Source organism: Colossoma macropomum, unplaced genomic scaffold, assembly GCF_904425465.1.
Source record: "Colossoma macropomum unplaced genomic scaffold, Colossoma_macropomum, whole genome shotgun sequence".
Taxonomy (NCBI): domain Eukaryota; kingdom Metazoa; phylum Chordata; class Actinopteri; order Characiformes; family Serrasalmidae; genus Colossoma; species Colossoma macropomum.
In genome coordinates this window covers 30,135-55,874 of record NW_023495066.1, presented here as the reverse complement: position 1 = coordinate 55,874, position 25,740 = coordinate 30,135, and the positions used below count along the sequence as shown (strand labels likewise).

At 39.9% G+C, this 25,740-nt stretch overlaps 1 protein-coding gene across 1 annotated transcript; it reads left to right on the top strand.

Annotated features, from left to right (window-relative positions):
• Positions 1 to 365: 365 nt before the first annotated feature.
• On the top strand, positions 366 to 25,740 carry LOC118800982 (vacuolar protein sorting-associated protein 52 homolog). The gene is made up of 20 exons (XM_036561158.1): positions 366 to 473; positions 2,370 to 2,454; positions 2,994 to 3,046; positions 3,158 to 3,233; positions 4,127 to 4,194; positions 5,373 to 5,548; positions 7,464 to 7,614; positions 8,287 to 8,387; positions 8,909 to 9,041; positions 10,015 to 10,072; positions 11,571 to 11,704; positions 12,106 to 12,261; positions 15,060 to 15,178; positions 15,822 to 15,945; positions 16,871 to 16,966; positions 18,446 to 18,553; positions 19,298 to 19,363; positions 20,641 to 20,752; positions 21,930 to 22,048; positions 24,465 to 25,740. Exons 1-20 carry the CDS (start codon positions 381 to 383, stop codon positions 24,609 to 24,611), a joined length of 2,175 nt encoding a protein of 724 aa, XP_036417051.1. The 5' UTR covers positions 366 to 380; the 3' UTR covers positions 24,612 to 25,740.

The following is a 25,740-nucleotide window of genomic DNA, read 5'->3' as shown; positions in this document are numbered from 1 at the left end:
AATAACTTTAAAAATCATGCGAATTACGATGCGTTTCTAGGTTGATAAAGTAGTGTTTTCGCTTCGTTTGTTTAAAATCATACACAAAATATCTCATACATAATTAAAGTGTCTTTTAGATTTAAAACGTGTTATACATAAACATAAACATGGTTTAGTTTAAATGTGCTATATATATATATATATATATATATATATATATATATATATATATATATATATATATATATATATAAATCAACATGATGAAGACACGAAACGTCTCATATGTGTTGTAACCGGGACTGCGGTCTTGGTTTCTCGTCGGACAAGAAATCGTGACGGACTTGTGTGTTGTAGTTTTGATGGTCATTGTAGTTTTTTAGTATCTGTTCGTCGTAATGGCGGAGGATCTGCTCCCCGGCGAGGCCGCTGCTGATATAAACACAGCTGGGGGCTCCGCGACCACCGCTATGGCTTATTTACAGGACGAGGTACATTTTAGAGGCTATTTTTATTTAAAAATGAGGATTTCTGACCGCAGCCGTTCGCTGAGCTGTTAGCAGCTCGGTGCCAAATCAGCTGATCATTTAGTCACAGCCGAGCTTTAATTTAACGTCCTGGCTGAGTGAGACAGCGCATTAATGATGATCTGCAGCTTTATTTCAGCTGAAATCCTGGCTGTGTAACTCTAACAACCATTACAAGACCTGAAGATCTCATTTAGCTAACTTAGCCTGCTGTCTTCTGTTGCCATATCAACACACTAACGGTTAAAATCCCCAGATTAGTAAATAAATCGAAGCACAAATACTTAAAAATGGAAAATGAAGTACAGTAGAGAACGATTTCTGCTTTATTTCTCTCCAGTCCTGATGAAGACCTTCCTCTGTAGTTAAATTAGAGTTGATGGCCTCTTATTTTCCAGCTTCTTGTTCGAATTTTCCCGTTCCACCTTAAATGGTGCAGCGGTTACACTGGGAATGTAACATAGCTACAGAATGTAACTGCTGCACCATTTAAGGTGGAACGGACAAATTCGAACAAGAGGCTGGAGAATCCCAGCTGTGTTGTACAGCGGTACATTAGGGGTGTAACGATACACGTCTTCAGGTTCAATATGGTTTTTGAAGGTAAAGATTCGGTTCAGTTTTTCGATACTTTATATGTTAAAGCTCTCCTCCTTCTTCAGAGCTCTGATTATTAGGTAACGTAAGAGCACGGTATTCCATACACCTGCGGCTTTTCCTGTTTACGTAATAGAAACACTTTCTTGTCACTTATCAACGACACATCTGAGACATGGTCATATGTCCATGAATGGCCACACGGAAGTGGTGGGTGGGGAAACACAGGGATGCGAATGTGAATGGTGTGGGGAAACTTTCACAGCCAGTGAAAATGCATTTTAGCACGTTTTAACGTCATTTTTAGTAATATTAAACAGTGGATCGGCACCATGAAGCACAGTATGTTTAATATCGAGTTGTTAACTTAAGTTCACACCGTCAGCTGAGTTACATTACACCACTGCCTCACTTTACTAGGCTTTTTTCCATGTTCACCTCATTTATTGCACATATTGTTTATATTAATCATTTTTTAAAAAACGTATGATCAGTTAACGTCCATCTTTGCCCAATCAGATTTAATGAAACATAAAACTAAATGCAGGAAAACACTGTATGGAAAACTGCTCTTTCTGTGGAAACCGACGACACAGATGAAGTTTTTCTCTTATTTTTTTAAAAGTACTGACCCAAATATGACCAATCAGAATGCATTTTGGTTGCTATGCAGATTTTGCATTTTGAGTCGAACCAATCATGACGTCCTACGCGACTTCAGATATTTCCGCAAGCGCGAAATGTGCCGGAGTACTGTGCTCTGACGTTATATCGGTTCTCCAGTTGGACGTTTTCAGTTCTGCGCCTGCTGTTCCAAAGCCCAATTATTTGAATGTGGGTGTATCCATGTCATAAGCCCCGCCCCCTGCGTGCCCACTTTGCTCTGATTGGCTGCACCCAGAAGCCCAGTATAGATCAATAACAGTGAGTTCTACTATAGATAGACGCTCTGTAGAGACTGATAACAGTATCGGCCTCTCAGATTTACACTGTTCGTTTGATACTTACTGTCTGTATGTTTGTTGTACAACACTATTGATTATACTGATTCAGTGGATCTGACGGAAAACCTGGATCACATTCCGTCACACAGTGTAGTGACGTCCCCGTTCCCCTGCAGGTCGTGTGTGTTTGACAGGAAAGTGTGACTGTTTTGAAAGAAAAGTTCAAAACACATTAAAACTAAACACAGATTGAGTTCCTGTAAAAGTGCTTTCTGCCTCGTTAACTGACGTCACCATCCTTTCTTCATTCATTGGTCAGAAGCCCGACGCTGACATCGTCCCCGCGCTGAATCTGGGGGATCTGGACATAACCACAGACGAGTTCATACTGGACGAGGTGGACAGTAAGTGCTCTCGTGCTCCGCTCTGTGTGTATTCAGATACATAGATCACTCTATTAATCCCAGAGGGAGATTCTGTTCGACTAGATCTTCAATGAATAAAACAATGCCAGTAACTACACTCTTAAAAAAGATGGTTCTTTTAAGGGTTCTTTAGTAAATAAAATGGTTCCATGAACATTTATAGAACCGTTTGCATGATTAAATAGTTCTTCGGCTGGGTGGAAAATGTGCACAAAAGGGTTCTATACAGCACCAAAAAGGGTTCTTCTATTGTCAAGCTTGTAACTGTAGAAGAACCCTTTTTGGTACGATATAGAACCATATACAGCACATTCTCCATCAATCTATAGAACCATTTCCTCATGAATGAAATAAAAGCATAGGATTTGGACCCTTTAAGCTTACGCTAAGATCCTAATCGTACCAAGACCAGCGAGCTGTGCTGTTTATGTAATCTCATAATATCAGACTAGCAGTTTTAGTCAGACTGATATTTAAAGGGCGTAAACTTTAATCTGTCTATGTTTGTCTCTCTTCAGTCCACATTCAGGCCAACCTGGAGGACGAGCTGGTCAAGGAGGCCCTTAAAACGGTGAGATTTTGGATTATTTTAATATTATTTAGTTTATTAATGGGTCATTTTGGTTGTAGAATATCCGGTTTGGTAGAATATCCAGTTTGAATATCTTTGTCACTTTTATAGGGTGTTGATCTGCGACAGTACTCAAAGCAAGTGGAGGCGGAGCTTCAGCGCATTGAACAGGCGTCAATCAAAGACTGTATCCTTTTCTATGTGTAGATCACAGTATGTCATACAGTGTCCAGCAGGCATGTCAGTCATGCAGTTAGCGCCTTGCTAATTGGTGGGGTATAAGCTTCCACTGCATAGCTACATCAGCCTGTAGCTCCAGGATAAAAACTAAAAAAGCAAACTTCAAACGTGTCTTAGATGATCACCTGCTTTTGGAGTAAGAGTGGAGAAATGGGTGAGTTTGACTTTCTGCTAGACTATCGCTTTAATACGTTTCATAAAGAGGCCTAAAGCAATGATCAGTCACCGTCCCTCCTCGTGATCTAGCCTATCAGTGCTTGAGTAGAGTTGTGATACAGTGAAACTGTGATGCAGTAATGATGTGAGACAGTGCAACCAACTGATACAGTGAAAATGTACCCCAGTGATATGACACAGTGAAACTGTGACACTGTGAAAATATGATACAGTAAAATTGTGATATAGTGAATATATAACAGTGATAATATGATTTAGTATAATTGTGATACAGTGAATATATAACAGTGATAATATGATTTAGTATAATTGTGATACAGTGAATATATAACAGTGATAATATGATACAGTAGAATTGTGATACAGTGAATATATAACAGTGATAATATGATACAGTAGAATTGTGATACAGTGAATATATGACATTGATAATATGACACAGTATATTTATGATACAGTGAACACATGATACAGTATAATTGTGATACAGTGATTACATGATACGGTGAAAATATGAGTGATACAGTGAAATTGTGATACAGTGATTATACAATACAGTGAAAATATGACCTAGTGAAACTGTAATACAATGAAAATTTTATACAGTGGAACTGTAAATGTGATACAGTGATTTTCCAAAGTCCTTGACCAAAACCGGCACAGATATCAAAGAGAGCCAGAACATCGCATCACTGCACAACCAGATCACCGCCTGTGATTCAATACTGGAGGTGAGCTCACACAGTTCAAAACCAGAGACTTCAAAACATCCATAACCTGAACTTCTGACTCTTCTATGCTGTAAAGCTAAAAGAAACATGATTCATATTTTATCAAATGAACAGTTTTAATCACATAACAGTTGATTTTATCGTACTTACCTGCCTTATTACCCCACTTATCTGACAGTCACCTCACTGATCTGACTGTTACCTCACTAACCTGCCTTATTATCCCACTGATCTGACTGTTACCCCACTGATCTGACAGTCACCTCACTTACCTGCCTTGTTACCCCACTTACCTGACTGTTACCTCACTTACCTGCCTTATTACCCCACTGATCTGACTGTTACTCACTTACCCGCCTTATTACCCCACTGATCTGACTGTTACCTCACTTACCTGCCTTATTACCCCACTGATCTGACTGTTACTCACTTACCTGCCTTATTACCCCACTGATCTGACTGTTACTCACTTACCCGCCTTATTACCACACTTATCTGACTGTTACCTCACTTACCTGCCTTATTACCCCACTGATCTGACTGTTACTCACTTACCTGCCTTATTACCCCACTGATCTGACTGTTACTCACTTACCTGCCTTATTACCCCACTGATCTGACTGTTACCTCACTTACCTGCCTTATTACCCCACTTACCCGCCTTATTACCCCACTGATCTGACTGTTACTCACTTACCTGCCTTATTACCCCACTTACCTGCCTTATTACTCCACTTACCCGCCTTATTACCCCACTCAACCGACTGTTACCTCACTTACCTGACTGTTACCTCACTGATCCCTTTTTTTGCCACTATACACCCTTTAACTGCTGCTGTGTGTGTGTGTGTGTGTGTGTGTGTGTGTGTGTGTGTGTGTGTGTGTGTGTGTGCATGAGTGAGTGATGGTAGGAATGCATGTTTTATTTATTTTATTCTTATTTTTATTTGTATTTATTTTTTTATTCACCACATCTAAATGTTTGTCAGATACTGTGCACTGTGAGCTCCTGTAACCAAAGCCGAATTCCTTGTATGTGTAAACAAACCTGGCCAATAATGCTTGATTCTGATTTCATCAAGTCTAATAATTATGTATCACTCAGATTTTGAACTGAGCAGTAAATGATGTTTCATTAGCGCTGAATGTTTCCCTCTCTCTGCTCTTCGTTCGTGTAGCGTATGGAGGAGATGCTGAGCAGTTTCCAGAGTGACCTGTCCTCCATCAGCAGCGAGATCCAGACTCTGCAGCAGCAGTCCGTCAGTATGAGCGTCCGGCTGAAGAACAGACAGGCCGTGCGCAGCCAGCTCAGTCAGCTGGTGGACGAGCTGGTGGTGCCCAGCACCATGATCTCGTAAGATCTGTCTTTAGAGAGAAAGTCTGAGAGTCGCACCCCACACTGCGCTAAAACACCAGTAGCTCACATGTACACAGTTCACCTCAAGTGTAGTCAAACAGACAAGACAGGCTGAGATTTGTGTGGACGCTGTCGGACACGCCGGCCTCTTCTGAGGGGCAGAGCGGTTTTGAGCACAGGGAGGAACCGTTCCAGTGGCAGTCTGGCGCAGAACACTTACAAACCATGCTCAGCACAATTAGCTACCTGTGCTCTTGGCCACAGAACCATTTATGTTGTTATTGCATCACCTCAACAGTGCCTGATTTTAATATATCATTCATAAATGTCAAACCATCAATCTAAATGTTAACCTGAGCTGCTAACAAAGAGAGATGAGCTGGTTAGCATTAGCTTAGCATGCTAATAGGTTTGATTCTAGCAGTTAGCTTATCTAGTGGTCTGCATATCCAAACAGAGTCACACACCACAGTACAGGTTTTATTCTGACTAACTGCTGCTCTGCTGAAGTGTGGGTGATAAAAGCTAATGTCTAAGAGTGCAGAGTGGATTGAAAGGTGTTTCGAGATGCTGGGCTAAGCTAACGCTAGTATACTTAGCAGGCCACAGGTGCCATCCACCACAGTACAGGCTCAGTTCCGGCTAACCGAGGCTTTAATAACATCAGTTTAGAGGATAAAGACTCATCTGAGAGCACACAGTTGACTGGTGTTTGAATGATGGCTGTACATGTTCTGCGGTGTTTATAGTTATTAGCCTGTTAGCTTTCCTGTGTGGATTTTTCTTCAGTATTTCCTGACTCTGATTTACCAGCACAGCAGAAAGCAACAGAAACGTAACCCTCGAGCGCTGGATGGCACAGTGCAGCTGTAGGAGCCAAATGGCTGTACAGAGGAAAAGAGCCCACAGACAGACAGATACTTTATTGATCCTGAAGGAAATTTAGCAGCCAATAGCAGTCACACATCACAGTACAGTAATAATAATAAGGTTGAAACAATATAAATAGAAGAATATTAACAAAAAACCATCTACAGGCATATATACAACTACAAATATGCAATAAGATCTATCCTGAGATGAAAAAGGCAGTGCAATAACAGCACATAATGACAATACTGAATAAATATGTGCAGATATTGGTACTGAAATAAAGTGTCCAGATGTGCGAGACGCGTGGTAGGAGTTACAGAAAGTGCAATATGTACAGTAAGGTGTCAGTTATCGCATCTACAAAAGCACAAACATTTACAAAAGTACAGACAGAACTCAGTATTCAAAATCGGTGCTGCTGCTGTTTTTAGCTAAAGCACAGTGCTAACTGCTGGGGTATAAAGCTGCGTTCGACTGAAGCTCCTAACTCAGAATTTCCCACCTTCAAATAGACAAAATTTAAGGAAACGCCCCTCAATGGGAATCCCACCATGGCACAGTGTTCAAGTCTGAGCTCAACGTATGATGTCATGCCAACACGGCTGCTCCCCCCCAACAGCAATGAAGCACCACTGCTCTACTTTTAAATGAGAGTTGCTTAAAATCAGTTAAAGTAGTGGGTAAAATTTGTAACACTGACCAGGGAGTTCACTGTTTTGAGAAGTTAAATACATCATACACATTAAAGTTATCACTCATATTACTAATGTTGGCTGGCTAGCTTGTAGGAAAGTCTGTCCACACAGTGCCCAGGCTTCTATCTCAAGCTTTCCATTTCATGTGTCAACCTGTGACCGTTCTCCTCCTTTATAATGCCTCTGACGCAGTATAAGCTTCATTATTGGGAAAGTCATGTTCAGAGAAGCTTTGCAGTACAGTGGCCTCTAGTGGCTGAAGTTGGAACTTCATGTGTTAGTGCTTTAGTGTGACTGACTGACTCTTTGTCTATCTGTCTGTTCGTGTCTCTGTCTGTATGTAGAGTAATTCTGGACAGTCCAGTGACGGAGCAGGAGTTTCTGGAGCAGCTGCACGAGCTCAATAATAAGATCAACTTTGCTAAAGAGCTGAGCTTTAGAGAGACTCTGGCCTGCGCAGACATCCAGGACATCGTGGACCGCCTCAAAATAAAGGTGACCAGAATTCACACTCAAATAGTAACAGATATTATTTCAATTTCATAAATTAAAGGGCCCCTACATTTTTGTGTGGTTTTATTTACTAAAATCAGTCATAATTTATTTCTACATGGCTGTTTTCCAACCTTTCTTTATCCCTAACAATTAAACAGGCTGTTTTTGTTGCTGTGCCTTTAAGATATATGTAAATGAGCTCTGTTCTGATTGGCTGTGTCAAAAAACAGTCCAGGCTTAAACACTCCTTATAACTTCAGTTATAGGTGGGTGGAGCTGAACTGCTGTAGACTGATAAGGTGGATATAAATGTAAATGTGATTTTGTGACATCACAAAAATAATGAATGCAAAGCAGGCTGTTTGACAGTTATTTTGAAAAGTAAGAAATTCAGTTTTACATGAAATGAGTCCTTAAAGTAAAAACTTCTAAAAGGTGTAAATAAAAGAAGGAGAAATAAATGAAACATTTGGTTTATTTAGTTTATTGTCCTTTAATGTAGGAGGAAAATCCATTATGATACCTGCCATGTGCCATCAAAATTAAGCGTCACCAGATTTACCACATCACAGTGACTTTAATTGTCCATCATCCATGATAGTGTTGTTATTAATTTGTACTTGCGTCGTCATAGATGAGATAATCTGTGTCTGCTGTACGTTTGATCCACAGGCGGTCAGTAAGATCCGTGAGTTTATCCTGCAGAAGATCTATTCCTTCAGGAAGCCCATGACCAACTACCAAATCCCCCAGAACACACTGCTCAAGTACAGGTATGAACAGACACATCAGCCTCTCATCACTCTGTTAACCTCTTCAGCCTGCAGTGAATTTATAATAAAACCTCCAGCAAACGTTCTTCTCAAGGATTTTCCACAATGCTGCATAGAACAGTTGTGCATATCTGTCATTCACTCTCAGAAATAAAGGTACTAAACTGTCTCTGGGTCAGTGCCCCTCTTCTCACTGGGGTGGAACCCTCTGTGGTCCATCTCAGTGTCTTTAGTCAGGGAACATAACTGAACCATAATCCACTGAAATGATATGTTCTAAGCTGTACTGACTCCACACACCCCGTCTCGTCTCCAGGCTTTTATTTTACTGTTCTGTTTAAAACATTCGGTTATGAAAAGGTACAAATACGAACTTTTCACCTGGAGAAACTTATTTAAGGTTCACAATCAGACCTTAGAACCACTGTTGGAGCTTTGAGGGAACATTTACACTGTTTGTACCTTGATGAAGGAAAACAAATTGAACAAATTGCTCAGTGTTATTCCTTTGTCACCTGCAGGTTCTTCTACCAGTTCCTCTTGGCCAATGAACGGACGGTAGCTAAAGAAATCAGGGACGAGTACGTGGACACCATGAGTAAGATCTACTACAGCTACTTCAAATCCTACAGCAGCCGACTGCTCAAAGTGCAGGTGAGAGACTTTGAGGGCAGTGAGGGGACTTAATATTTGTGTTTATTATTTGCTTATTTACAATTTGTTTTACATATGCTGGATATTAAGGGCTTGAAACAAAAATGAGCCCTTAATATCCGGCATATGTAAAACATAGAATGTTCCCACAATGTTAATGTAATAGCTGTTCTAAAAATAACATTGCACTGTTATTTAAAGCTGCTTTTCCACTGTGTGGTACGGCTCGGCTCGGCCCGACTCGACTCGACTCAGCTTGGCTTGACTCGACCCAACTCGGCTTGACTCAACTCGCTTTTGGTACCAGCCACTCCGTTTTTCTCTGCAGTTATAGCGCCCCCTCAGTGTAGCTGGTCATCATAGTGACGCCAAATGACACTATTGAGATGTGAAGGAGACAAATTGAGTTCAGAAAAGGCTGAAGGCAGCGAGACAAAAGACTGCTGAATAAAACAAGAGAGTTCGGGAAAAACTACATCAGAGTTCAGACGACGAGACGACCTGGTAGCTAACGTAAGCATATCTGTTTAGTGATTGTCTCCAACCAGTCAGCATTCGGTAGTGTTTTTATGTCACCTTTTGCTATCCGCTCACCTCACTTGGAACCTCAACGGAGATGGTTCCAAAAAAGTACCGGGTACCAACTTTTGCCTAATGGAAAATCAGAAAGTCGAGGCGAGTCGAGCCAGTAGTGGAAAATCTCAGACATTTGTTCATGCAAAGCTTTTTGTGCCTCAGCTTTTTAAACACAGTGTTTAAACTTTTGCACAGATCACATTTATGTTTTATTTCTCTTCACTAGTTAAACTCAGTAAATAAGCAGTAATTGTGTATTAAAATGAAAGGAAATGTGTCTCTGTGGAGGACGTGTTCACTTAGTTACACTTAGAACATCAACAACACATGGAATTTCAGCAGAGGTGCAGACTTTTGCATAGGACTCTTTCTTAATGTGTGAATGTGCCTTTTTCAGTATGAAGATGTAGCCGACAAAGATGATCTGATGGGAGTTGAAGACACAGCCAAGAAAGATATCCTTTACTGCTTCTGTGTATTATTTACAGTAGGAGACTTTTCTGGACATGACTTTGTGGTGTACACAGTAAAACATCTTTTTACACTGTAAAAATCCCTGTAAAATCTATGCACTGCTGTGCCACATTTAAAGTCTGCTATTAAAACTATAAATATAATGATTTTACTGAACACTTCAAATACTGAGCTCCACTAGACCCAGTTAAACAGGACTAATTATGCTCTCTTTATAATGAAATGTGCAGATGTTCAGTGTTTTTCAAGTACAGACGATCAACATAACATACATGTCATATGACTAGAGGCACCCAAACATTTGCATATGACTAAAAATGTGACAACGGCAGTGAGAAACTGAGATGAAAAGAGAAGAGCAGAAGTAGCTGTTTTATGTACGCTTTAAACAGTTAACATAACATTGCACTGCTATTTAAACAGACCAGACTAGAATAACAAGCTGTTATTTAAAACACTGAACCGCTTTAGAACTCGTGGGTCTTGTTCAGACAGGCAGCTCATATCTGATTTTTCGGCATGTCTGATTTGAGTAGGACAGGTTTTCTGGAGTCTGAACAGCTAAAAGCCACATGAAATCAGACTTTTTCCCAACTGGATTCGTACCACATTTGTAAGTCGTTTTATGTCTGATTCAAATAGTTTTTTTAATATTCAGGAAAAGTACAATCAGATCTCGTGTGGTCACACGGGGACGCATTCCAAAGGGTAAATGGAATCCAGCCAAAGTTTATCCAGATACGATCCAGGCACCAAACACATGTTAATGCATATTGAAAACAGGCTTTTTACATACAAACATAGATATATGACACATATATATTTCAATGTTGTCGTTGACATAATTTGAAAATGCCTGTTTTTCTTTACATCGTATGTTAATTTCATGATGAATGGAACAAAAGAAACGGCCCAAAATTACTCGGAAAAAAGTCTGGTTCCATTGACTTACATTAAAAGTAAAGAATGTTTTTTCCTTCTTCTGTAAAGTTACTATTTTGGATATAAGTTTTTCTTCTGACAGCAGTTTAAACACAGAGACTATAAGCTTTTAACAGACTATTAGGTAACACTGTTTTTACTCTATGTTGCAGTTTACAGTGACTGCTTCATTCCAGAATCTGATCTGGAAGCCTGAATATCACTGCTGTGGCCTATAGTTTCTTAGCAGTCTGTTGACCAGGTCGACCTGCACTAAGTTCCTGCTCTGTTCATGCTGTAGTTAATAAACAAGATCATTATATGAGCTAGCGATCCTTGTTAGATTTGCTAGGTTTTAAACCAACCTAGTGAGCTTGTGCGCCATTACTAAGGAAACCGTTGTGGATATGCAAACAAATGCGACTGCAGTCTGACCACACAGATCAGATTCTGGTCTCTTTAAACAGAGCTGAAAATTGAACAGTCGATCTAAAAAGTCAGATATAAGAAAGTTTCCTGCAGTGTAAACAGTCTTACCGATCCTTAACCTCAGAGCAGGTTTCTTCTCTAAGCCCTCTCTGAAGAGCAGGAACACTATCTTCACTCTTGGCCAGCGGGGGGCGGTGCTGAGCCCGGCCGAGCTGGAGGGACCCATCCTCATCCCACATGCTGCTCAGAGAGGAGACTGCAGGGTGAGTAGCGAAGATCACAGCTTCATAGATACTTTACAGCTTTGTCAGCACACTGCACTCCAAACCATGGCTAGAGCTTTAAATCTTACTCGCCATGAGCACAAGTCACAATATCACCATATGGCAAAAATCTATTGCATTAAAAACATACCTGTATTATTGTGAAGATATTATTTCACCTACCCTACACCTCAGCACTCGCAGTTCATTTATTTTAATGTATTTGACGCATAAAAAACAGCTTACAAGGAAAGTTATACAGTTAACTAGTAAGAATCATAGCATAGTCTGTCCATGTGGATTCTGCACGCAGTTATGGGGAGGTTTTTTTTTGTTTGTTTGTTTTAAAATGGTTTGTTCATGGTTGTTTATTTCTCTCTCTCTCTCTCTCTCTCTCTCAGTATCCCTATGAGACTCTGTTCCGCAGTCAGCATTACGCTCTGTTGGATAACGGTTGCCGTGAATACCTCTTCCTGTCTGATTTCTTCATGGTGGCCGGGAATTCAGCGCTGGATCTGTTCAACAGTGTGATGGGCAAAACCCTCAGCATGTTCTTGGTACGATAACTCGCCCCCATCAACAACTACCAACATTTCACTTCACATTTAATTCACAGTAATGTTCATTTAAATCCTCAGAGAACCTCAGTAGGTTAATCCTGCACGTGGGCTCACAATGTACATCTATAAACTATGTGCTGTGAATGACTTTACAATGTTAACTAAATGACCGATGTGTTTAGCTAATATTCTCCTCTCTTGATGTAAACATAATACATGTACGTAACACATGTATGTAAGTAATATCCTCACAAATCACAGGGCCACTCTGAGTTGTCCTGCCAAACAACAAAGCTGTGTTCCCCAGCTGTCTCCGGTTCTGTGTTCAAGGCAGAGAAAATTACCATGAAAAAAACTAACCACCAAGCGAAAGCTAACCTAGCACCTGTCCTAGGGTTTCAGTCACGTGATGTTTCTGTTGTGGCCGCCATATTTGGGACCAAATTTCTGGCTTCGCTGCTCCACACAAATGTAACTAGAGGTGAAAGATGGCTAAAATTACTCTCCTTCCAAAACGTTCCTCAACAGAGTCGATAAAATAGTCTGAGATCCTTACACAGTTTCCCCTGAACTCCTGGTCCCACTTAAACTGGCGGAAACCTACCAAATTTGTGTTTTCCTGACATTTATATTTATCTCATACTCAGCCCCTCTCCCTATTCTGAGAGTCTCTCACAGCATTTAAAGCACAGAAGCCCACCGGCTCTTCACCTGCGGGTGGGTAAAGGACCCCATGGTGTTCATAAAGAGGAGAAAACTCTGATCATATCAGGGTAACGACATCAGCTAATTAACACAGATGTGATCAATGCTGGCCTTTAGATAACTTTAGCTGATGTTATCAGCCGAGAGATGAACAGTCGCCCCCTAACGGAGCTGCAGACAGCCGGTATAACTTCACTCTCTGTTTCTGATTTAAATGAGGTTTGAATGGAGAAACATAAACGTTAAATATCAGACTGAATGTCGTGGGTCGGAAAACGACGTCGTGTTTCGACAGACGTGATTCTGTAAGTTTGCTAGTGCAGTTAGTTCAGAGTTCAGCTCCAGTCCTGAAACCCCTGCACTGCATAACTGTGGTTTCCTGGTTAAAATACCTGATATTGTTAGCTAATTAATCCCTTCTTGAGCTGAACGAGGTGTGAACAGCAGAGAAACACTGAACTGTACAGTGCAGGGGCGAGATCTACACCACCACCTGTATGTAGAGCCAGTTTCACTCATTTCTCTGCTTCACTCATGCTGGTGTTTAGTTCTGATCCAGTGCTGGAGCAGTCTGAGAGCGCTTATCAGAATGTTACCACCGTCACTCACTTTATTAGAAACCCCTCTCTTGTAGCTCCACCCACAATCTTGTGGTGTTTAGACAGTGCAGTGTGGTTATCTGTGGTCATGTATTTAGTTGGCTTGGCTGCTAAGTGGCCCGTACTGTTCCTGAGTACCTCTGCTGAATTTGGTTGCCATTCTTGTTGGAGCCTGCCAACGTATGGGCAGAGCTAGAAATGGTGCAAACCTCTGATTGATCAAACACAGTCATCACAGAATCATCACGCAGTGTTGCTGGAGTCAGATGACCGTTAAAAACACACTAATTAGCCAGACACACTGTCTGTGACTCTCACGGAAAACCACACTCAGAGTAAAAGATAAATCAGAACGTGACGCTCCTCTGTTGTTGATAATGTTTGCGTTCACTGTAAAGTCTAGATTTCTGTAAGAAATCATGTGACCACACAAGCTAAAGACACTCTGGCTACTTTCACTGTACTGTACTGTAATGTAATGCGAACTGGACACAGGTACTTGTCCATGGTATTAATAGATCTGAGTTCAGGTTTATAACCGTACCATATCTGGACAACAGCTGCCCTGTAGTTTGAAACTGAGCAGTGATGAATGGAGTAGAGAAGGCTGATAAACTGTGCAGCAACAGATGGACTGCAGTCTGTAACTGTACACCTACCCAGTGGAGATATGAGAGAGGTGAAGCACATAAAGTAGAATGAAATGTACTTGTTTCTAATAAAGTGGCCAGTTAGTGGAAGTACAAAGGAGTTGTTTCTAATAAAGTGGCCAGTGAGCGGAAGCACGAGTTAGGTGTTTCTAATAAAGTGGCCATTTAGTGGAAGCACAATGTAGGTGTTTCTAATAAAGCGGCCAGTTAGTGGAAGCACAATGTAGGTGTTTCTAATAAAGTGGCCAGTGAGTGGAAGCATGAGTTAGGTGTTTCTAATAAAGTGGCCAGTTAGTGGAAGCACAATGTAGGTGTTTCTAATAAAGTGGCCAGTTAGTGGAAGCACAATGTAGGTGTTTCTAATAAAGTGGCCAGTGAGTGGAAGCATGAGTTAGGTGTTTCTAATAAAGTGGCCAGTTAGTGGAAGCACAATGTAGGTGTTTCTAATAAAGTGGCCAGTTAGTGGAAGCACAATGTAGGTGTTTCTAATAAAGTGGCCAGTGAGTGGAAGCATGAGTTAGGTGTTTCTAATAAAGTGGCCAGTTAGTGGAAGCACAATGTAGGTGTTTCTGATAAAGTGGCCAGTGGGTGTAAAAGTGACCAGTTGTATTTTTTTTCTGTGTATAAACTGACCAGCAGGTGGCACAATTTAACCAAAAATAAATGTAGCTTCCAAAGACTTTCAAATGTGTTTCGTGCAACTGATGAACTGAAGTTTTGTAGTTTTATAAGATTACTCTGTTTAAGGTATTATGAACAGCATAATAGTTGGTACTGTATGTAATCTCTCTCTCTCTCTCTCTCTCTCTCTCTCTCTCTCTCTCTCTCTCTCTCTCTGTAGAAGAACATGTCGACCTATGTATCTGACTGCTATGACAGCATTGCTATTTTTCTGTGTATCCACATCATCCTTCGCTTCAAAGCCATTACAGCCAAGAGGAACATCCCCGCTCTCGACAAGTGTGTAACACACACACACACACACACACACACAAAATGTGTAGTCATACATGTCTTATATGTATTATATAACCTTAAGATAGTGTATTTCACACATACATGAACACCTATATGCCCATTCACGTTACATGTGTAATACGTTTAATATTAGTATGGCTAGTATGCATTTTATATATATATATATATATATATATATATATATTACACATGTAACGTGAATGGGCATATAGGTGTTCATGTATGTGTGAAATATATATATATATATAGTGTGTGTGTGTGTGCATATGTAATAGTTTATCCCATTTGCATTATGTATACATATACACACACATACACACACAAAATATGTTCCATATGTATTACATACCAAACTACCCATGTGTAATAATATACCCCATATATATTGCATATGCAAAAAGAACTTGTATGTAATAACAATATGTTCCTTATGTATTATTTGCATGGTGATTGGTTCTCCAGATTGATGGAGAATGTGTTGTATATGGTTCTGTCCACAACCTTTTCAAAACTATACAGCCCCAAAAAGGGCTCTTCGATTGTTACACAATTGGATGTGTTTTTTCTTGTGAAGTTACAATTTCAGAGTCCACGTTTTCTGATACGCAGACCTCTGTATTTGTAGGTACTGGGAGGCCGTACTGGAGATGCTGTGGCCGAGGTTTGAGCTCATCCTGGAGATGAACATCCAGAGCATCCGCAACACTGACCCTCAGAAACTGGGAGTGCTGGACACCAGACCACATTACGTATGAATATACACACAGACTTGTAGAAATTATTTTTTTAATTTCAGTTTTTAAACAATGAAAAATGTCCAATGCTGTGCAACAATCAAAGACCATCCTTCATTTACTTGATGTCCTTCAAAAGTGCCATTAGGTTCAAGCTCAACCACTAAATATAGTATCAGTATTTTTCCAGTATTTACTGTGTCCACTGTTTACCTTTATTACAGCTTCCATTATTTACAGAGACTCGCTTTCAGTTTCTCACAGAAATCCTCAGGGATATTTTCCACACTCCAGTTCCAGTTAACACATCCTCAATTATCCACATGCAAAAATTATTTACTGAGTTTAACATATCGAAAAACAGTAAAACATAAAATATAAAAAGTGACGTAACACAGGCCACATTTATGTTAAATTCAGCAAATAAACAGTTTGTTCTCTGTAGAGGATGTGTTAACCAGGGGTGCCCAAACTTTTGCATATGACTTAAGGGTGCAACGATGGGCAAATTAGATACGTAAGATACGTATTGCCGTTTTTGCATCACGATACGTTACATTTTCAATACAGGATTAGAGAAGAATGCTAACATAACTTTTAAATATTGTTTATTTATTTTTTATTTATTTCTTGGTCATTTTAAAAATACTTTTTCCCCTCCAAAAAGGCAAGAGTGCTTGTTGAAGGGATAACTGGCACAAGTCAATTTCTTATAAGACATAAATAAATAAATAAATAAATAAACTATGTGTATATTTGGAATGTGGAACGTGTATATTTGATGAGAAAGTAATGAATAGGAGAGTTTAGGAGCGCTGCATTCCAGACAATGTAATGTAAAGCCATACAAGCCTCAGACTCTCAGACAGAAACCCACCCAAACCAGTGTTGACAGTTTAAGTGGCTGTAGTGAATCATTATCTGTGTTTTGTCTCTGTAGATCACACGGCGTTACGCTGAATTCTCCTCTGCTATAGTCAGTATAAACCAAACCTTCCCCAACGAGAGAACCAACGCACTGCTGGGACAGCTACAGGTAACCTGACTTACACCTGCACCTGCTTCAGTGAACTAATCATCACTAAAAATCATTGAAACCATATATTTAATTGAAAATAGAACAAAGACAACATATAAATGTTGAAACTAAGAAATTTTATGGTTTATTGAAAAATATTTGCTCATTTTGAATTTGATGCCAACAACACATTCCAAAAAAGTTGAGACAGGAGAAACAAAAGCCTGGTAAAGTTGTGTAATGCTAAAAAAACACCTGGTGGTTGATTGGCAACAGATCAGTAACATGATTGGGTATTAAAAAGCATCCCAGCGTGTGATATTCCTGAAATAGTGTAATTTTGGACAGTATCTTTCTTAGAAAGATAAGATACGTTTGCATAGTTTGCAGAGAACTGTTTGCAGTCGCTTGCTCCTCTGTTCCGATTCCTTTAACAATTTCAGAGAACCTGCGTTGCTAAATAGAAAATGTTCCAGCTCATAAAATGAAGTAAAAGTAGCTTTTAACATTAGCGTTAGCTCACTAGCACAGCTATCTCAACAAGACGAATCTTCATAGTGAGCCGACAAGTTTCCTCTTCAGATGCTCCAACATGGAGGATGTGCTCCCATAGCCAGCACAACTAACAACCTTGTTTCTGAGTTAAGCGTGAAAGACTCCCCCACTTTTTGTTCCTGAGGCTGCCATCGCGCTTTTATTGACTCTCCAGTAAGCAGTAATGTCAAAACATTCCTAGTTAGCATGAGAAACATGTGTGATGACATCACCAACTGATCGACTATTAAATTAGTTGCCAACTAATTTGTATTACTTTACTTCACTCAGTAACTAATCACTGTTCCACAAATTGTAACTAATGACTGTACTTCACCCTGACTAATCAGTACAATACTGTCTAATTAATCACTATACTATATTCTGTACCTAATTACCATAATATGCTCAGTAACTAATCACTGTTCCACAGATAGTAACTAATACTACACCCTGACTAATCAGTACAGTATATTCTGTAGGTAATTACTACACTACACTCAGTATTTGATAAGTGTACCACGTTCAGTAAAATGATGTGTCTGTACTAATGAATCAGTGTTCAATTCAGTTCAGTTCACTTCAAAGATTTATGGTCATTGTCACAAAGCAGCTTTACAAAAAATCTGGGTCCAAGCCTGAACGAGTAAGCCAGTATCTTGTATGCTCCGCTCAGCAACCACTTCTAATTTTAGAGTGAACTGCTTTAGACGGAGATACAGTCCAGTGCAGCGCATTGAAACGGAGCTCATTTACATACATCAGTCACAGTGATAAAACAGCCTGTTTAATAACTGTTTAAAGGGATAAAGAGGATTTAGAAATGTTCATGTAAACTTATGTGACTTATGCTTTTTGTTTTGTATCTAAAGCCACATAAATGTCCTCCTACTCAGTGCAGTGGTGCATGAACTGGTGAAGTGGTGCCTCTGACTGTGGGTATTTTGTCTGTGTGTGTTTCAGATTGAGGTAGAGAACTTTGTGCTGAAGATGGCTGCTGAGTTCCCCTCTAGAAAAGACCAGCTCATCTTCCTCATCAACAACTATGATATGATGCTGGGTGTGCTGATGGTGAGATTGTCCACTTTGAGCAAATATGAATATATATAACACACATACAGTTGTATGCAAAATTGTTTCCCCTGTTCAGATTCCACGTTTCAGTGATTTTCTAAGTGAAGATAAGCACATGAGTGTGTCTGTGTGCACATGTGTGTGTGTGTGTGTGTGTGTGTATAGAGCATTCAACCGAATTAGTTAAAACTGCAGCCCCACAGTGAAAAGACCTTAGATATTTACAAGAATTATGTTATGATCTGTTTAAACCCAGGACATTTTTGTGTTCATATTTTCACAGTTGTTTTTTACGGATCTTTTAGATTTCTTTTAAAGTGAAACTAAAAGGTTTAGATTTATCCTGAGTTTAATTTTTAAATAAAATAACTATTCAAGAAATGCTTTCCCACTTTTTCATTTCACTACCAAAACAAAGCATTTTAATCCATAGGCAGAGCCTTATTTTGCGTCTTATATTTACATGTATGGCATTTGGCTGACGCTCTTATCCAGAGTGACTTACAGTTTGGTCATTTTACACAGGTAGGTGAAGGCAGTGTTAGGAGTCTTGCCCAAGGACTCTTATTGGTGCAGTGTAGGGTGTTTACCAAAGTGGGGATTGAACCCCAGTCTACAGTGTAGAGGGCAGAGTAGAGCACAATACCAACAAACTATATTTTATGTTCTTTATATCGTGACATTTTCTGCACACGCGTATTTCTGCATGTGAATGATTTGTAATATTGTTCTCTGTTGTAGGAGAGAGCAGCTGATGACAGTAAAGAGGTGGAAGGATTTCAGCAGCTCCTTCGGGCCAGAACACAGGTAAACATTCAAGCAGGAATTATGGGAGATTAAGTCCTATGGTTTATACTAGAAAAGCACCAAAGTTTCAGCCACCAAAACATTCATGCGAAAGTTTCGCTTTTGTTTTCCGGCTGAGTGAAGACAAAATAAGTCTACAACAAACATGTCAAAATATGACACTGACTAAATCATTTCAATAGTAATAAAAATGAGAAATAATGATTAAAACCACTGTTTCTTTTCTTTGCTCTCATGCACCATTCAGCATAGAAATGTTCAAACACTTCAAACAGCAGGAGATCGACAGTGAAAATATCAGCCGTGTGGCGTGTTTAACTGTTCGATATCACTGTTATATCACTGTTCATGCCAAATGTCATGATAGGAACGTCTCCACCCAAGAACAGCTTCTCTACAGGTTTGATAGGTGTTAAAAACACATTGATGCACAGAATACAGCAGAACAAGACGTTTCTGGTGCCAGCAGACCAACATCAACTGTACACTCACTTTACGAAATGAAAACACTCACAAACCACAGACGAAGAGCAAAGAACATAACAGAATTCATAGTTGTAGGTGACCAACTGTTCACTGTTATTGAGGAAGTTGGATTTCGTGACACATACCATAATAAGTTAGTGAGTTTATTTTATACAAACATTTATTGTTGGCTCAGTTTTAGAGATTTTGCCAACAAGGCTAAGTCCTTACTAAATAGTACATGGACTGTGTTAATTTAATAACATTAAAATATATATATATATATATATATATATATATATATATATATATATATATATATATATATGATTGGTTGGTTTTGGTTTTCAGCCACATGTGTTGTGACTTCAGATGAGAGTTTCATGATCGTAGTTTTTTTACCTAGAATTCAGAAACAAACCCTGAAACCACCTTCATTACAGGTTTCACTTTCCTGTACCCTTGACTCACTGGGGTTCACCTGAAACATCTGTCCCTGCGTGCAGAGGTCAAATGACATGTGTTGGTGTTCTGAGTGTAAATAAGTCAACACATCCTATTCAAAGAACACACTTCTGCACATTCTAATACACTGTCAGTGTAAATTTACTGAATTTACCATATTGGAGAAACAGAAATCATAAAATGTGGCCTTTATGAGGCAGATTTTATGTTTTATTTTTTCCAATATGTTACATTCAGTAAATAAATAGAACTAGTTCACTACAATTAGCAGAAAAATGCCATATTTCAGTGTGTTCTCTGTTACCGTGTAATTTGTGGTGTTAAAAATTTGTGTATGTGTGTTTCAGGAGTTCATTGAGGAAATCTTGGCGCCCCCGTTTGGAGGGATGATCACATTTGTGAAGGAGAGCGAGGCTCTGATGGAGAAGGGTCAGCTGGACAAACTTAAGAACGATGAGGGTAAGAGGTCAAGCTGGATACGTTTATACTGCTACTCTCTGAAAGGCGGATTTTATAGATTTTTAAAACTCCCTGCATAATTAGATGGTTAAGATGTAAACAGAGTCATTCAGAGTGGTTTGGTGTGAAACACTCTGTTCTAGATAAACTTACCAACTGTTCACAGTGGTGGTGATAGGAACCAGACGTCCACCTCTAAAAGCTCCCTCACAGAAAGTTACTACATGAAATGGTTATGAATTCACAGCCTGATGACTGAGACACTGTTTTATGATAGTTTTGAGAAGATTTTGGCCTTAAAATACATTTTCAGTGTGTTAAAACACATTCACAGGTTCATGCAGGATGTTGTGAGGAAAAACAGTTCTTGAAGAAAACTTATTTTTTCAGATTTCCAGCTTCACTGGTAAATAAATAAGTAAATAAAGTAATAGTAAATAAAATGTCTATATTTGTGTTGTAGTCATGGCGACCACTGGTTCCTATCACCACCACTGTAAAGACATCTGAACCATTTCACACTAAACCCCTCTGAATCACTCTGACAAACCCAATGACTTTGTTTACATCTCAACCACCGAATGATCTGGAAATTTAAATTGCTAAAGTTCCTCTTTAGTAGGTCTGAGGTTTGTTTGGCTCTTTTTTCTGTTGAATTTTCCCCAAAAAATCACCCAGTTTAGTTGGAAACAGTTTGTTTTTGTTCATTGAAACCTCATATAGTGCCACTTCAGCTGTTATTTGTGTAAACGGGTAAAAGCCCATTGAATAGCTAAAAAACAGCAGCAGCAGGAATCTCAAAACCCGAACTGTGTCCGTACTTTAGTCCGTGTTTATAGATAAGTGTGTCACACAGTGTCAGAAAAAAACAGAAGTGATTGTGTTACAGATACTGAACAGCCTGACGTCAGTGATATTTATGACAGTGCAATAACACCATAATGGTAAAGCCCCAGTAAAGAGCAGGACTTCACCAGCAACCACTATCCTTCAGACATCAGTAAATATTTATGATTTAGATAGACAGGATTTTTCTGTTGTTCGTCTTGGATCAAGTTTGATGTAAATATTGGTTTGTGGGGAGTTTTGTGTGACGTCTGCTGGTTAAATACTATTAGATAATATAAAAATTTTAAAGGGTATGTGTTTCTCTCTGTCCTCTCTATGACTCTCTCAGTCCGGATCACTCAGCTGGTGAGGGGATTCTCCAGCACCTGGAAGCAGTCAGTGGAGGCTCTGAGTCAGGACGTCATGCGCTCTTTCACCAACTTCAAAAACGGCACAAGCATCATACAGGTACTCTGAATCAATGAAAACTCAAATTCTCCAGGGTAGATTTTGGTTTGTCCATCTGAATGTACGTGACCAAATCGTAAGACAAATTATTCAGTAACTGCATGAAATAAATGCACATTTTTATTGTCAAATTAACAGAGCATGTTTTATGATACACATATTGCTATTTGCTTACAATTTACTGCTGAAAGCCAAAAATCTTAGACGCTCTTTGTATTATTTTATAAAAATGTTTACAGAGCAGATCACTGAAGAGCCCAGATTTGTGGAAAAATGGGTCGACTTTCAGTAGATAAAAATACTTCAAGTTCAGCTTCTTTTATTATAAGGGTTTAAAATGACATCACCCATCTATTTGACTGGAAAGAAGACAGTTAGAGCTCTCATACGACCCCCACCTTTAGAATGTAGCTTATGAAATATGAAAGTTATGAAGAATATCACAAGGTGCGTTTTGGAATCACTGGTGGTTCCAAGGAGTTGAAGAGGTCAACTCTCATCTGATTTTCTTTTTATTCCCGGCTCATTCTTTCTCTTTCACTTTGTGATTTTCTTTCACTTTCTTCTTCTAATTCTGTCTCTCTTTTCTTTCATTTTCGTTTGGTACTGTCCATCTCTTTCTCTCATTTACCCGACGACACTGTAGATCATGATCAAATTTAGATCAGAATTTCCATAATTCTGACAACAGAATTTGTACAATTTGTATGTATGTATGTATGTATAATAATAATAATAATAATTGTAATAACATTAATCATCACTGTTTCTTAAAAGGCCTATAAAGTTAATAAATGAACCAAAATTGCTTAGTATCATCACAAAAGGAGACCTGTATATGTATAATATTCCAAATGAGCCAAAACATTATGACCACCTATGTCTCTAATCTGATTTTGGTTCTCCGCATGCCACCAAAACATCTCCGACCCACCTACACAGGAACTCTACAAGACCCCTGAAGGTGCCTTGTGGTGTTTGGCACCAAGACGTTAGTAGCAGGTCCTTTAAGGCCTGTTAGTCGTGAGGTGGAACCGCTGTGGATTGGAAATCTGGGGAATGTGGAGGACAGGGCAGCACCTCGAACTCTTTATCATGTTCCTCAGACCAGTCCCTAACAGTATGCGCAGAGTGGCATCCTGCTGAAAGGGGCCACTGCCATCAGGGAACACCATCACCATGAAGAGGTGTTCCTGGTCAGCCTGGACCCAGGATTTCCCAGCAGAACATTCGCAGAGCATCACGTTCCTTTCACCTGTTTGTCTTCTGCCCACAGTACAACCCGGTGCCATCACTTACCAGGTAAATGGCTCACATGTACCTGCCGTCCACATGATGTAAAAGAGAAGAGGACTCAGTGGACCAAGTGACCTTCTTCCATCAATAACCATCCAATAACCATCATTAAAAATGTCTGTGACTTCCACTCCAGTAGCCCTTTTGTTGGTTCGGACCAGACGGGACAGCCTTCGTCACCCTTGTGCATTGATGAGCCGCAGATGCCCAACACCCTGTTGCCAGTGGTTTGTCCCTCCTTGGTTCACTGTCCGTAGGTGCTCACCACTGCTGACCGGGAGCCCCACACAAGCCTTGCTGTTTTGGAGTTGCTCTGACTCGTCCGACCAAAACGATTTGGATCATCAGAGTCGCTCAGGTCTTCACGCCTGACCGTTTCTCCCACATCCAACACGTCAACTACAAGAACTCACTGTTCTTACCGTCTAATATACCCCAGACCTTAACATGTACCATTATCATGAGATAATCAGCGTTAATCGCTTCATCTGAGTGGAGATAACGTTTCGGCTCATCTGTGTATATTTATTACTATACTAAGTGTTGCACATGCAGGGTTTTCAGGTGATGAGTGCTGCTGATGTTTCTACCAAAGTTCATTCATCTAACTTGCACATTCGTGTTTGTTTAGTCACTGTTTTCGGAATCTGTCCGTCAGTGTTCTGTCCCAAAACCTTTACCTCATCGCTCATCCTCAGTTCGGTTTTGCACTTTGCAGGTGATCTTTAAAGTAATATTCGAGTTTATTGTAGCTAATTCCACGTTAGCTTGGTTTAGCGCTCTGTAAAGAACATAGTTCAACCTTAACTGCCCCTGTTTTGTTCCAAAAAAAAATAAAAGGAATCATTTTCCCAACCTCAGTGTCATCATCTGTAGCAACGCTGTGAATAGTGAAGATGTTTCAAATGTGGGCTTTACTTTTAATTTTTAAAAGTTACTGAAGCTGTTTAAGTTGTTGGCAGGTTTCCGGTTCATTATTTTTGGGATTATCACAGTATATACATAATACGGTAAAATCTTTGTGATGGACGAAAGACATACTGTTTTTCACTTACTGTATCTCTCCAAACACTTACAGCAAAAAATACCTTTTCTGTATGTGTTTCCTTTTGTCCACTAGGGGGCGCTGACCCAGCTAATCCAGTACTACCACGGTTTCCATAAAGTCCTCTCTCAGCCCACGTTCCGCAGCCTGGCTGTCCGTTCTGAACTCATCAACCTGCACCACCTCATGGTGGAGGTGAAGAAACACAAACCCAACTTCTAACTAAATTAAATAAAGACCTGTGGAAGTGAAGAGCAGTTAAAGAGCGAGCTGGGAAAAGGAGAGCAAGACGAAATCCGAGGAAACGAATACTGTAATGGAGTCTCTGGGAATGGCTGAACGGCTCTGTGTGCAGTTTTTTTGCCGTGACATCCATGTTCTTTTCATTCTGCTCTCCGAGGAACGTTAGAATACAACCATGGCTCTTTGGAGGAGAACGTTGACCATAAACTCTGCGTATTAATGTTACACAAACGGTAAAATTGAGACGGGACCAAGGTGTGAATATTCAGCTCGTTGTTGCTTTTAGTGTTGGCTTACAATGTCTGTCTGCTGCCTTGGTGGAAAGCTAAGAATTCCTTTGAAATGAATCATGTACAGGTATCCAGTGATTGCGTGAGCTGTGAGGAGAACAGATCTCAGTGGTTTACCGCTGATGGATTGGCTCATCTGTTCTGAATGAAGTATGTAGTCCTGGTGTGTCCCAGTAACACCATCCTGGCTGAATCGGACCAAAAGCTGAAGGAACTCTGGAGAACGCTGACGCTGTTTGCGCTTGCTCACCATACTGGTTGCAAATGCGTCCAGCACTTTGGGTGGTAGGGTGGTGGGGGGCAATGAGGGAGTATGAGGGTCTGAATTTAAGTTCCATAGCATATGAAGATGTTCACGCCCACAAATACGTCAGTTTGTAGCTGCTGGTGCGCAGGTTGGACAGGCTTTACAGACTACTGGAAAAAAGTCCTTTAAACCCAATGAGAAAATAGATTTGATCAGAATACATAATTTCACATTGGACTGCTACCTAAAGTTGAGCTGTAGCTGATTGATATTAGGCGGATTAAAATGGCAATAGGAATTCGCCACCACGCTAGCATTAGCTCGATTACCCACACCTGACCTGTCCTACTATTGATATCTTACACATGTACGATACATTTTAAAATTAATAAAACTCTAAATTCAGGTATTTAAACAAAACCTGTGCTACAGTTTCTCATTAGTTTGAATAGGATTTTAACAGTGTTCTGTAAAGCTTCTCCAGCCTCGCAAGAGGAGCTACGAAAGGACGTCTGCTGTGTACAGTTACTGTGGAATCAGACACTATTAAACAACTGAATGATCTACTGAA